The 13,806-nt window shown below is 45.7% G+C and overlaps 1 protein-coding gene across 1 annotated transcript; it reads left to right on the top strand.

Annotated features, from left to right (window-relative positions):
- Window positions 1–1,430: 1,430 nt before the first annotated feature.
- LOC119298253 (BTB/POZ and MATH domain-containing protein 1-like) lies at window positions 1,431–2,660 on the top strand. The gene has a single exon (XM_037575724.1). It carries the CDS (start codon window positions 1,587–1,589, stop codon window positions 2,514–2,516), a length of 930 nt encoding a protein of 309 aa, XP_037431621.1. The 5' UTR covers window positions 1,431–1,586; the 3' UTR covers window positions 2,517–2,660.
- The last annotated feature ends 11,146 nt before the right edge of the window (window positions 2,661–13,806 follow it).

The raw sequence follows: 13,806 nt of genomic DNA on the forward strand, positions 1-13,806 counted from the left end.
CAACTTAAATTGTTAGCGATCGTTTTTGGTTTTTGGTTTTTTGAAACAGCTGACGCCAAAAGTGGTAGTTATCGATCAAAAATATATTTTTAGTAGTTTTTTGGAACCCTAAGATGAATTGCGGTAGTTTTATACTATTCACTCCCTTATGTGCCCTATTTCCGACTCTCTCAACGATAGGGAGCGAATCATCTCACCTCATTCAGCTTTTGGCAAGTTTTTGGTTAAATCTTTTACTCTAGACTCATGTTGAGCCGTCCCACGGGCAAGTTTTCGAGGGTGTGAAGGGATCACATTCCCCTCAAAATTAATATCTTTCTTTGGCAAGCGATTAGACAGCGCCTTCCGGCTAGTGACTAGATCTTGGAACGTAACGGTAATGTCATATGCAGTTCTCTTTGTGGAGAGATTGAGGACTCGGAACATATCTTGCATATATAGCAAACACTCTGAAAAAACTAGCAAGATGCCCGTGCATTTTATGGAACATTAAGATGTAATTTTTTTTATAAAACACCTGTTATAATTGACCCATGCGGGAGTAATTCCATGTGTAAAAACTATTGTTATCTCGAGAAAGATGAGAGATAAGGTGAGGAGGAGTGGTGCGTGGTGGTGATTGGTGGTCGGACTGAGCGGAGGCATGGGAATGGACGGTGCCGGCAGCGGCCACCATGCCAGATTGTTCGAGAGGCTTTCTTTTTTAATTGCTCAACAATGAGGTTGTGAGAGATAAGGATGAATGAGGGAAGGTCTTATCTGCAAATGTGAAGAGAGATGCGGGTACCTATTTATAAAATTGTCATAGTTTACTTTCTATTCGTCGGATATAAAAGAAGCGGTCTATATTGTAAGATGACAAGCACACCATCATCATCAACTCGGTTTTTATAAGAATAGAGATGATCTCAGTGATGGCTCTATGGACCATGTTACAAGGAATCATCATCTTGTGCCTGGAGCTGTGCACCACTTTAGAGGAACAGCTGGCTCGAGACATCAAGATAGGGACGCCGGCCGCGGATGGCAGGGCGGCCGTTCGTTGCGGGACGTCGTCGGCGATGGTCGTCCGTGCCGTGGGGCGTAGGAGCTCCCGCGTTTGACGGTTTCCGATATCCTTTTCCGTTTTTGAAGTATATATATCCTTTGGGTACAAACCAGCGGACCAGAAACTAAACCCCAAGCCCAGCCAGAGAGGTCTTCGCCCTCTTCCTCCCCCGAAAGAAGGAAAGTATAGTTCTCATCAAAAAGAAAACGAGGCGACTTCATCTCCGTCCTCTCCTCCGCCGCCCTCTCTGGCCGATTTCATCTTCATCTCCATCTCCGACGTCACCATCGGAGGCCTGAAGGTACGACCGATTACATCTCCATCTTCCACTCTGCTTTCCTCTGGGATTAATGGGCTTTTCTTTCGCACCAGCAGATTACCACGCGGGAGCCCCCTCGCCGCGATTCTTTCTCCTCCGTCCGAGAATTTTCCTCTCACCAGATGAAGGCATGTAAAGACAGTGTCCACGTGCACCCCACTGGAAGAGGCTCAAGGCACACATGTGTTTGATATCTTGGGTTACAGCAAGCACAGGGGCATGGGCCACGACCGCGACAGCTATATTCGTTCCAGATTTTTCACCGTCGGCGGCCACGACTGGGCCATCTCCTTCTTCCCTGATGGTTTCAATGGATATGGCCAAGAATACATCTCAGTTTATCTCGTGCTTGTGAGCCACAGAACTAAAGTTCGCGCATCTTGCGACATGAGGCTGGTGGACCAGTACACCGGATGCTCGTTTTCAGTGCATAACATAGGACCTAGGATTTTCAATCCCGCTGATACTACTAGGGTTGCTCCACAGACTCCTTGTTTCATAAGGCGGAACGAGATTGAGGGATCCGCATACCTTAGGGATGATCGCCTCACGATTGAATGTGTTGTCACTGTCTTCAAGAAGCCACATGTTACCGGAACCAAATCGTTCCCCATAATCGACATGCCACCAGCTGACATGACTGAGCATGTTGCCAAGCTGCTTGAAGAAAAGAAGGGATTTGATGTCAGTTTCATTGTTGGAGGAGAGGCCATTGAAGCACATAGGTTTGTTCTCGCTATGCGGTCGCCTATTTTTAAAGCAGAGCTCTATGGGTCAATGCGGGAGGCAAGGCCAGGGCAGTGCATAACCATCAAGGACATGCAACCTGCTGTTTTCAAGGCCCTGCTCCATTTCATCTATACTGACTCCTTGCCTAGGGGCGAGGATACTGAGATGGTCCAGCTTTTACTAGTGGCTGCTGACAGATATGCAATGGATAGACTCAAGTTGGTTTGCCAAAGCATCCTTTGCAAGGATCTGAACAAGGACACTGTGGCAACCACATTGGCTTTAGCTGACCAACATAACTGCCTCCAGCTTAAGGATGCTTGCCTTCAGTTTATCGAATTATCAGGTTTCAAGGATCTCAAGGCGACTTGCCCATCTTTCATAGAGGACGCATTGAAGAAGATAAGAGAAGTTTCATGAAGCATGAGCAGTTATATTGGCAGATTTGCTAAATTTCTCATACCAATTTGTCATAGGGATAATCAGCTCAATGTTAGACGGATCCAAGAGTGGTTAGGTTAATTCTCAAGTGATATGAATGGCGTGAAAGTCGCACTAATCAACCTATCCAAATCAGAACTTTTTATTTATCAGGTTGCTGATTTTACCTGGAGTGCTTCTCTGCTACCTATAATACTTGCTCTTAATCTTCTTTCAAAAGTTCCTTCTTGTATGCAACCTTTGTTGAGCATTTGATACCCCAGATGGTTTACGTTAGCATGCAATGAGAATGGAATAGGATTCCCCTCTCCCTTTCACTTTCTATAAAAGTTCGTCTCCTCACAGATTTGTGTGATTTCCCTCTCACGCGCCACCAGTCCACCATGGCTCCGGAGGCAGTTATGCGATGAATCGCAGCTCCTCGGTAGCGTGACTTGCCATCATTGTAAAACAAGAGAAAGAACTGGCAAATTGGCAGGGGTAAGAGATGTAATTCTATAATGTGAGTTGGTTGTTGAGAGTTTCTGTTTTATGCAAGACCAATTTATAAGCATCTGCCTTCCCAGGGATAAAAGGGTGTGGCATGAAAAAAACCGAAGATATTTTCACTTCTTTAAATGTACAAACTATTTAGTTAGCAAAGTACAAACAACATTATATTAGATGCAAAAAACTTCAGTTAACTGCGTGAACTGTCCCCCGCAAACAAAAAAAAGTGTTAACTGAAGCTTACATCAGTTAAACAGACGTTGTCGGACAGTGAACAGAGGAGCCCTTGGTCTTCGAGGGACGTTGATCTTTTACAAGTGAAGTGCATCCTAGCCGTCCGTCTTTCTGGTAGCTGTCGAATTCTTCAGAGAAGTTGCCGATTTCATCAGGTGTGTTCAGAGACAGGAAGTTCAGAGAACTAGTATACTGACGCATACTCTGAACAAAATTTGAGTGCTCATTCAGTTTAACTGAAATTAAACTAGTCAAACGTACGAGGCAAAACCAAAGCATCCACACCCTTATTCTCCACGCCGAATCACTTACCGACGACAAGCATATGTAGCACTGAATCTGTTATATATATTGGCCATAACATATTACTATGATCATCACTCGTAAGCTTAAACTGGAATAGTAGCAACTAAACTCTGATTGCTCATTTGGTTAAACTGGAAGTGAATCAGTCAAACACTTGAGGCAAAACAAAAGCGTCAGAAAAGAGCCAAAGATTAATGAATCAGACTACACACTGAATGACATCCACAGCAAGTATGAAGTATATATCATCTACTAATGTGAGAGCACTTGACAAGGGAACAAGTCTTACAAGTATATAGTTTCATCATCTACTCAAGTATGTATGCCTTGCCACATTAGGGCACATGCATCACAGAAATCATTCTGTTCTGTCAAAACAGAGCAAAGCAGAAAAGGCTCAGCAGTTAAATTGATCATAGTTGAAGCAAAGCCTTGCTCAGAGAACTAGTGTCCTGACGCATAGTTTGAAAAAAACTTGAGCACTCAATCGGTGTAAGTGAAAATAAACTAGACAAAAATACGTGGTAAAACAAAATAATCAGTAAACAACAAAAGATTATTCTCCACGATAAATCATTTACCGGCGACAAAGTACTGAAAGATACAAAAGAAAAGAGTGACAAGCATATGCAGCACTGAATCTGTTAATGTATTGGCCACAGCATATTATTATAATTTATTTAAGATTGATCTCCGCTTGTACGCTTAAACTGAATCAGTAGCAATGAATCGCCAACGAGGCTCTGAGAACTCGATCATTTTGGTTAAACTGAAGGTGAATCAGTCAAACACTCAATGTATTGGCAAGGTATGAATGTATGATACAGTTGCTCGCATACATGTGCATTTTACCTCATAAAATACTTTTCATTTCATGCTTGTCTTCCTTGTGCCATACAAACACATATCGTGATCCGTTCAGATTGAATAGTCTGGTGGCACTACCATCATCTTTTCCGCCGATGTCTCCATCGAAGCCGAGGTTGAATCCATGATGAGAGCGGCGAGTTGACATCAGTTCATTACTCTAGGCAAAACAATAACAAAAAAGTTCTCTGAGTGCATGCATACTTTATCCATGATATTGGATGTTTTCTTAGGCAATTGACAATTGGACGTCCTGGTGAATAATGCAGGTTCTTCCTTGTTTTCATCTCTCTGCCTAACCCTGCACAACCGACTAGGTCATTTCTTGTTGCGCAGGGATCACGTGGCACTGCTAATGCGGATGAAGTAGGGACAACCTTACCGGCATTTACCTCTGGGCCCAGGTGAGATGAGATGTTCACTTGGCCTCCGTAATCGGCGTCAAATATGCTTTCGCTAGCCTGTGGCTGTTCAGAATTTCTTGACTACATTCGGTTTCTATTCTTAAAAAGAATTTATTGGTAAATTTTCTTAACTGGTTGATTCACACACAGGGAAGGATCAACAACATCACCTCGGTTTCCGGGATCATCAGCAGCATTGGCCAGGCCAGGGAATACAGTGGAAGAAACATAAATGCAAGTAGCAGCCATGTCATGTCATGGCAGGCCAACCTAGAATACGGTGGCAGGAACACTAAGCTTGTCTGGCATTTTGCCTTATTGGTTTTGCAGGTGAATGCGGTTGCCCCGGACTGGGTCGCATCTCACATGACCACGAAACCAGTACGCCAACAAACGGCTCCTTTACGCATATCAGACCCACTCTGTGTGTGAGGCTGTGAGCCTACTGAGGAACTGAACTTCAGAATCGGGGCAATATCTTAGCTTCCAACGTGACACTGACAGCAGTCTGCAGAGTGCGACTTCAGAATCGCACCAACCTTAGAAACAGCAACAAGTCACAGCATTGCCCCGGTGTAAAATTCGCGCCAAACTCCCGGGTTTAGACTTTAGAACTAGAGAAGATTTTGCAAAATTTTGAGCGCTCATTCAGTTTAGCTGAAACTGAATCAGTCAAACATATGAGGAAACATGAAAATATTACTAACGGATCAGTCTATTCTCCCTGCAAAAAAGAAAAGAAAAGAAAAGAATCAGCCTATTCTCGGGCAGGCACACGACCATAGTAGGATCCAGGTTAAAGGTCTCTTTCATGACTAGCATTGTTGTACAATTCTGAAATGTAGCATTCCTCTGTAAACTTATATAAGACGTTTTCGATCACTAGTTTAGTGACTAAAACGTCCTATATTTGTTTACAGAGGGAGTACATCACTAGTATATGATATTGTTTGCAGCACTTTAGTATTCTGCATAAATATCAGAAGATTGCACATTACAGTACTTGTTTAAGATAAACCTAGATATCAGGTGTTGCCTATATCTCCAAACACGACAGACATATTGTCAGAAGAACCCACAAAATAATCGCTAGCAATAATGACAAATTGGTATCTAAGGAGGGAAGATTAAAGTCACTGGATACAGTTCTTGGAGATGGGATGGACCTCAACTCTAGGTCTAGAATTAGCTACGGATAATACTTGATCGACATGCGGTGAAACAGAGTTAACTGAAGTTTACAGCAATTAAACGTCAGTTAACTGTAGCCGTTGTCGGACACTGAACAGTGGAGCCATCGGTCTTCGAGAGGCGTTGATCTTTCATAACTGGAGCGCATCCCAGCCGTCCGTCTCCCTGGCAGGTGACAGCATACCGGTTCGCGTATTGATGCTCGTAGCTGTCGAATTCTTCAGAGAAGGTGTCGATTTCTTCAGGTATATTCAGAGACGGGAAGTTCAGAGAACTATTGTCCTGACGCATAGTCCGAACTTTTTTTAGCACTCATTCGCTTTAACAGATACTAAACCATTCAAACAAACCAAAACATTAGGAAACAACAAGATATTACTACTATAAGACTGTAATAAGTAAAATCTCAGGAAGATATGTTATAAAGCTAAGCAAGATATTGAAGGAAACAACCACAAGCATATGCACAAAAGAATGGTCTATTATATGTATTGGCCTTGGCCATAGCATATTAGTATAAGAATTTTCAATGATGATCACTTGTAAAATGTAAGCTTAAGCTGAGTAATCAGTAGCAAGGAAGCTCGCTCATTTGGTTAAACTGAAAGTGAAGCAGTCAAGCACTTGAGGCAAAACTGAAGAGTTAGAAAAGAACCAAAGACTAACGGATATATATAGTTTCATTTACTGATGCCATAGCACTGAGAAAGAAATAAGCACAAGTATGTAGTTTCATTGGTCTACTCAAGTATCTATCTAAATAAGCAGAAGCATAGAGATGTTGATGTTTCATAGCTGGAGCGCATCGTAGCTGTCCGTCTCCCTGGTAGCTGTCAAATTCTTCAGAGAAGATGCTGATCTCTTTATGTATGTTCAGAGACTGGAAATTCAGAGTACCAAAAGTCCTGACAACTAAAACTAAATACTTCCAGCACTCATTCGGTTTAACTGAAACTAAACCAGTCAAACATAAGAGGCAAAGCCAAAGCATCCACAGCCGTATTCTCCACGCTGAATCACTTACCGACGACAAGCATATGCAGCACTGAATCTGTTATATATATATTGGCCGCAGCACATTACTAGAATTTACAACGATCATCACTCGTAAGCTTAAACCAGAACAGTAGCAACTAAACTCTGATTACTCATTTGGTTGAACTGAAAGTCAAACACTTGAGGCAAAACTAAAGCGTCAGGAAACCAAAGCATCCAGAGCCTATTCTCCACGCAAATCATTTAGCGACGACAAAGGACTGAAAGGTATAGTAGGACCAAACCAATCTGCTATATGTAGTATTGGCCAGAACATAAGCTTAAACTGGAATAGTAGGAACTAAACTCGGAGTACTCATTTGGTTAAACTGAAAGTGAATCAATCATACACAAAGAGCCAAAAATCAGTTAAACACAAGGCAAAACTAAAGCTTCAGAAAAGAGCCAAAGATTAACGAATCAGACTGCACACTGAATGAGCACTCAAATTTGCACACTGAATGAGCGTCAGAAAAGATCCACTGAGTGAGCAAATAAACAAGGAAACAAGTCCTACAAGTATATAGTTTCATCATCCACTCAAGCATTGCCACATTTAATTTGGCCACATCAGAGGAATCATTCTCCACTCACAGCGGCGAGGTGAGCTAGCTAGCTCTGCCCTGGCGGTGGCGGCGGTGGGCCGGGGTTGTGGCAAAACATGCACGCCTTATCGCCGGACAAGCGGCAAGCCTCGCACCTCGAATAGGCGGCACGCTGAGAACCCGCCGGAGGAGAAGGCTCGGTCGCCGCCAGCAGTTCCACCACCGAATCCCGGTACTGCTGCTGACCCTGAGGCGCGCCGGCGTTGCTGGGAGTGGGAACTGAACTCGGCGACGGCGTTGCTGGGAGCTCCGGATGCACGTTGCTGGGAGTGGGGACTGGACTCGAAGACACATTGCCGGCCAGCGTGTGCTGCGGACGCACGGTGCCGGTCTGCGCGTAGTTGTAGCTGGGGACTGGACTCGGAAGCATGGAGCCGATCCGCGTGTGCTGAGGAGGAGGCGCGTTGGCCATGAATGTATCCCTGAAGCAAGCGTCGCAAACGGGCATCTTGAGAGCAACCCGCGTGGCGCGCGCTCCGCAAGAAGAGCATCCTGGTGCCCTTGCCTGTGAAGAAGAAGGCTGGCCGCGGAGGAGGTCGAGCTGGCGCTGCTGATCAATGGCAGTACCGTGACCCTGAGCCTGGGGTGCACGTGCACCGGCGCTGCTGAACAAGGGCCCGTTGCCGGTGAAGATATTGCTGTAGCATCCTGGTGAAGAAGACTGCCGCTGAGGCGCTGGGTTCGCCGGGCCCGACCGGACGAGCGAGAAAGGGTTGTTCAGAATATTGGCCACCTGCAGCCTCATCGCATCAGCCTGGGCCTGGAGCTGCTGCTCCCTTGCCCGTGAAGAAGACTGCCGCTCCGGTGGCGGTGCCAAGGTGTGGAGGGGTGGAGGCCTGATCTGCGCCTGCTGCGGAGGCCCATTGCGGGCTGCAACAGAAACAGAAGCCAAGAAATCGAACTCCGGCGTCAGGGAAGAACCAAGAACAGAGAGAAAGGATTTGTTTTCTTGGGAGGGAACGCACCTGGTGAAGAAGACTGCCGCTCCAGTGCGGGGTTCGCCGGGCCCCACCGGAAGGGAAACATGGAAAAAGGCCTCGGCGGCGCATCCATGTTAGCCAAGAACTGCTGCTCACGGGTAGGGACTGCCACTGCTCGCCAAGAAATCGAAGTCCGGCGTCAGGGAAGAATCAAGAACTGCACGGAACAGAGAGAAAGGGTTTTTTTTTCTTGGGAGGGAACGCACCTGGATTGCGCACTGCTCCCCGAGGCGCACCGGCGTAGCCGATCTGCGCGTGCTGCTGAGGCGCACCGGCGTGAAAAAACCGCCTGTAGCAAGCCTCGCACACGGGCAGGTTGAGAACAACCCGCGTGGTGGGCGCTCCGCCGCAACAAGTGCATCCTGGTGCTCTTGCCCGTGAAGAAGAAGGCTGGTCGCGGAGGCGCTGCTGATCAATGACAGTACTGCCGTGACCCTGAGGCGCACCGGCGTTGCCGATCTGCGCGTGCTGCGGACGCCCGTTGTCTGCTGCAACAGAAATACGCAACAGAAGCCAAGAAATCGAACTCCGTCGTCAGTGAAGAACCAAGAACCGCAGGGTGGACTAGAGAGAAAGGATTTACAGCTTTTCTTGGGTTGGGAGGAAACGCACCGAACTGGGAAGAGGCGACGGGTGGGGGGCGTAGAGCGGGCGTAGTCGCCGCCGTCACCCGTGGAAGCTCCTGCGAAGTCCCGTTGCCGCCTGCAGTCGGCGTCCGCCCTGAAGTCGCAGTGTCTTCCACGGCTTCCGCCTCACGCTCACGCCGCTGGCGCTGCCTTCGCTCTTCATTGTTGGCGACGGCCTTCCGCTTGTCCTCCATCTCGCCTCGGTCGAACAGCTTCGCAAGAACCGCTGGTGCGCCCAATTGAAGAGGAGAGGGAGAGGGCGGATGGAAGGAAGCTACGTATGAGAAAGGATGGGAGAGGAGGAAGGCGAGGCGAGGCGAGGCGACGGAGGCTAGCTATATAGACGACGACGGACAGAGCGCCCGCTGCAACCGATCGATTTCAAGAAGCAGAGAGATTCCTTCAGCGGTTGGTCGTCCGTTGGTTTTGGAGGGAACGACACGGGAGGAAGGAAGAGCCTCAGAAACGGGCCTAATGCAATTCTGATAGCCCAACTAACGGCCCAAATCATCAATAGCGGGGGGATAGGCCGATGCTATCCAGTTTTGTCATTTTCTTTGCTGGAAGAGAAACTATTTCATTTTAATTTTACAAAATTCCAGTGTTCCAAACGAATAAAAATGGCACTAGATTTTTTTATTTATTTGTCAGATTGCTGAAAAACAAAACTACCAATAAAAGTTTTACCGTGAACGCGTTTTTCTAAAACCGGGCTAACCCCCTTTCCATTGCATAGAACGGAAATACATCAGTCTCAGAAACATTCGGGAGGAGGGGGAAAGAGAGGCGGCAAGTTCAACACGCTACAGAAAACCCACAACATTCGCCGCCATTGAAACGAATGTTATGGGTCAAAAATCTGATAGCACCAAAATAAACTAGTCCTATTACATGCCCGCAAAATAGGGACATTAACACCAACATCACAAGAAACGTTTTTTAGCAACTAACAAGCACTACAGAAGGGCAACTACCTAAACCAACCGTATGAAACTTGTAACCATCAGGAAGAAACTTGCGACTCCAAACATAATATCGCCAATAGTTATTAGGACAAAGCTTAGTCCCTAACACAACCCCCACCGATTGCCAGATCACCCAAGCAACCGAACAAGTAAAATAAATCGTGTGGTGGCCTCAGGTTCACTGCAAAAGAAGTAGGATAGATTACCAGGCCATTTCCTACTCGTCATAATTTGACAGGTAAGAACATCATTCTGGGCTAATTGCCACATAAAAATTTGGATTTTGAGAGGTAGTTTAGCCTCCCAAATCCATTTATAGCTGCAACCACTAAAAGATTTCTCTAGCCATTTATACATGGATTTGGTCGAGAATTTAGCATTTCTGCTAAGACCCCAATAAACCACGTCACCCTCAGCCGAGAGACGAGTATGTTGGATTAGGTCCAACGTATCTAAATTTGCAAACACTTTTCCTCTTACTTTGAACTCTAATTTGCATGATTTGAATGAAACTAACCCGGACTGACATTATTTTCAGCAGAACTGCCTTGCTGTTGTTTTTGTGCAGAAATAAAAGTTTTCGAAATTGGACGAAATTATATGGAGAATTGTTTTGGAATGTATAAAAAATACTGGCGCAAAGAACTAACAGAGGGGGCCACAAGCTCAGGGGACGCCCCCTCCCCCTGGTGCGCGTTGGCTGAGCTTGTGGGGCCCTCGGCGCTCCATTTGCTGCAAGGAAATAACTTCTCAGGTGTGGTTGAATTGAAAACTCAACTCTTAAAGCTTATAAATATTCTTTGGCTCCCCTTGTGTGAATCAATAAATTTGTGTGAAATACTACACTCGAAGACTGTTGCGACCCCCTACACTTGTGGATCATCAAAGTGCTACAGTTACTTCATCGAGATCAATGGCAGGCTAAGCAATCCAAATGTTCATTTGGCCAATCACAGGTTGTATACTTGGGACATTTCATTGATGCGCAGGGTCCCCAGCAAGACCAGAACCATTCAGCAATGGCCAATTTCCAATAATATTAAAGAGGTCAGAAGCTTTTTGGGACTTGCAGTTTATTAACTTATTATAGGAAGTTTGTGGATCACTTTGGAATCATAGCAAGAGCATTGTTCAACTTGTTGAAAAAACATCAACCTTTTGTGTGGACAGATGAAACACAAACTGCATTCACATTACTGAAGCAACACCTTATCTCTGCACCCATTCTGCAATTACCGGACTCTACTAAACCTTTCACCATAGACACGGATGCATGTGACTATGGTGTGGGAGCAGTATTACACCGATGTGGCCACCCCATCGCATATATGAGCAAGCCTATGGGTCCTAAGAATCGAGGGTCTATCTATCTATGAGAAAGAATGCATGGCAATATTGATGGTAGTTGAACAATGGCGCCCTACTTACAAACTGAAGAATTTATCACTAGAACGGACCAACGCATCCCCGTTCACTTGGATGATCAACTACTCTCTATTCCTTGGCAATAAAAGGCCTTCACCAAGCTCATGGGTCTAAGGTACAAGATCATTTACAGGTAATGATACACTAATAATGCTTCTGATGCACTTTCTCGACGTGCTCTTTCAGAGGAACATATGTCAGCAATTTCAGTCTGTCGACCAGCTTGGCTACAGTATGTTGTTGCCAGTTACGCGTCCAATCCTCGGGTGAGTAAGATAATTTAGAACCTACAAACACAACCCGATACTAAGTAACAGTTTACTCTGAATAATGGGTTACTCTACTTCAGAGGCCGCATCTGGTTGGGAGGAGCTCCTACACTACAACACAAAATACTCAAAGTGGTTCACGCCGGCTAGGTGGGGGCCATTCTGGATTCCTTCACATATCACCGATTGCGCAAACTCTCTTTGTGTGGCCAAAAATGAAGAGACAAGTACTTCAGTATGTCTAGGCCTGCCTGATCTGCCAACAAGATAAACTAGAGTGAGTGAAATACCCCAGCCTCCTTGAACCATTGCCTTTGCCGAACGGCGCCTGGAAGGTAGTCATTATGGATTGACGAGCTACCACAGTCTGGGAAGTTCAAGTGCATATTGGTCGATGTGGACAAATTTACCAGATACGCTCATTTCCTTCCACTCAGTCACTCGCAGTAAAAGTGGCTTTTTCCTATGTTGACAATGTTTATAAGTTGCACGGTCTACCTGCATCCATCATATCAGACAAGGTCCGGTGTACACAAGCAAGTTTTGGACATAACTATTCGACACAATTGGCACTGAGCTGAACATGAGCACACCATCCTCATATGGATGGTCAAACGGAAAAGGTGAATCAATGCCTCGAAATCAATCTTCGTTGTTTTATCCAGGCATGTCCGAAGAATGGAGTCATTATTTGGCTCTCGCGGAATTTTGGTATAATTTCAGCTTCCACTCTACATTATAAACATCTCCATTTGTAGCTTCGTATGGGCATTAACCAAGACACTAGGGGGTCGAATCAGCTTACCTGCACAATCCCTTTCACCGCAGGAATGGGAGGATAGAAAATTCATGCAACAAGTACTCTGACGGTGTCCTGGACTAGGGGGTACTCACCACGCCGTCTCCCGATCAGTTAGATTGGGCCGAGGACCTCCATGGCCGTATACTCATGGGCCAGTTCGGACAGCTGCCGCATACAAGGAAGATTCCACAAGACTTGGTGGTCAAGACAAGGACTCCTCCCCCACCGGCGTATTCGGCTAGGATTCTTGTTATCCTAGGCCTCTGGTGCATTATATAAACCAGGGCCAGGCTAGTCGATAGACAGGAAAACAATCATACCATAGGCTAGCTTCTAGGGTTTAGCCTCTCCGATCTTGTGGTAGATCAACTCTTGTAATACTCATATCATCAAGATCAATCAAGTAGGATGTAGGGTATTACCTCCATCGAGAGGGCCCGAACCTGGGTAAACATCGTGTCCCCTGCCTCCTGTTACCATCCGCCTTAGACGCACAGTTCGGGACCCCCTACCCGAGATCCGCCGGTTTTGACACCGACATACTCACCCAACATCTGCATCATTCTACGTCCAGGACCCAATTTTAATTTATTTTTTGCTTTCAGGGTGCTTTGTGCTATTTTTCAGGGACCCTATTGTAAATTCAACGGATGACTTGTGGGCTCCACATCTGACCTGAAATAATTTTTACATGGTCTGTTCTACCAGACCACGGGCCATACCGTATAAACATTTGCAGTATGGCGAGGGCGCTTGCAGTTGTTGCTTTTCTTTATTATTGGTTCAGTGCAATTTTCAAGCTCCGACGGGCGGCATACAATAGGAAGAAGACTTGTATGCTTTTAATGTAACTTTGTGCTTTTATTGGTTGCTTTACGTCCTATTGTGTATCCGTTGTATTCACCTTCCCTTTCCTCGATATTGATTAGATCTAAGATACCTTTTGGCTGTCTTTATTCAGGAAAAAAATAACATAGGCCCTACCGTGTGAACATTTTGCAGTATACTGTAAACTGATTTTGCCGTACGAGATTTTGCAGTATTTTCTAGAATTGCTCCCACCAGCTGTAA

This window comes from Triticum dicoccoides, chromosome 5A (assembly GCF_002162155.2).
Source record: "Triticum dicoccoides isolate Atlit2015 ecotype Zavitan chromosome 5A, WEW_v2.0, whole genome shotgun sequence".
Lineage (NCBI taxonomy): Eukaryota > Viridiplantae > Streptophyta > Magnoliopsida > Poales > Poaceae > Triticum > Triticum dicoccoides.

What these genes read in the sequence shown, in the direction of transcription:
- LOC119298253 (XM_037575724.1), top strand. Translation starts at nt 1,587, where the DNA reads ATGGGCCACGACCGCGACAGCTATATTCGTTCCAGATTTTTCACCGTC.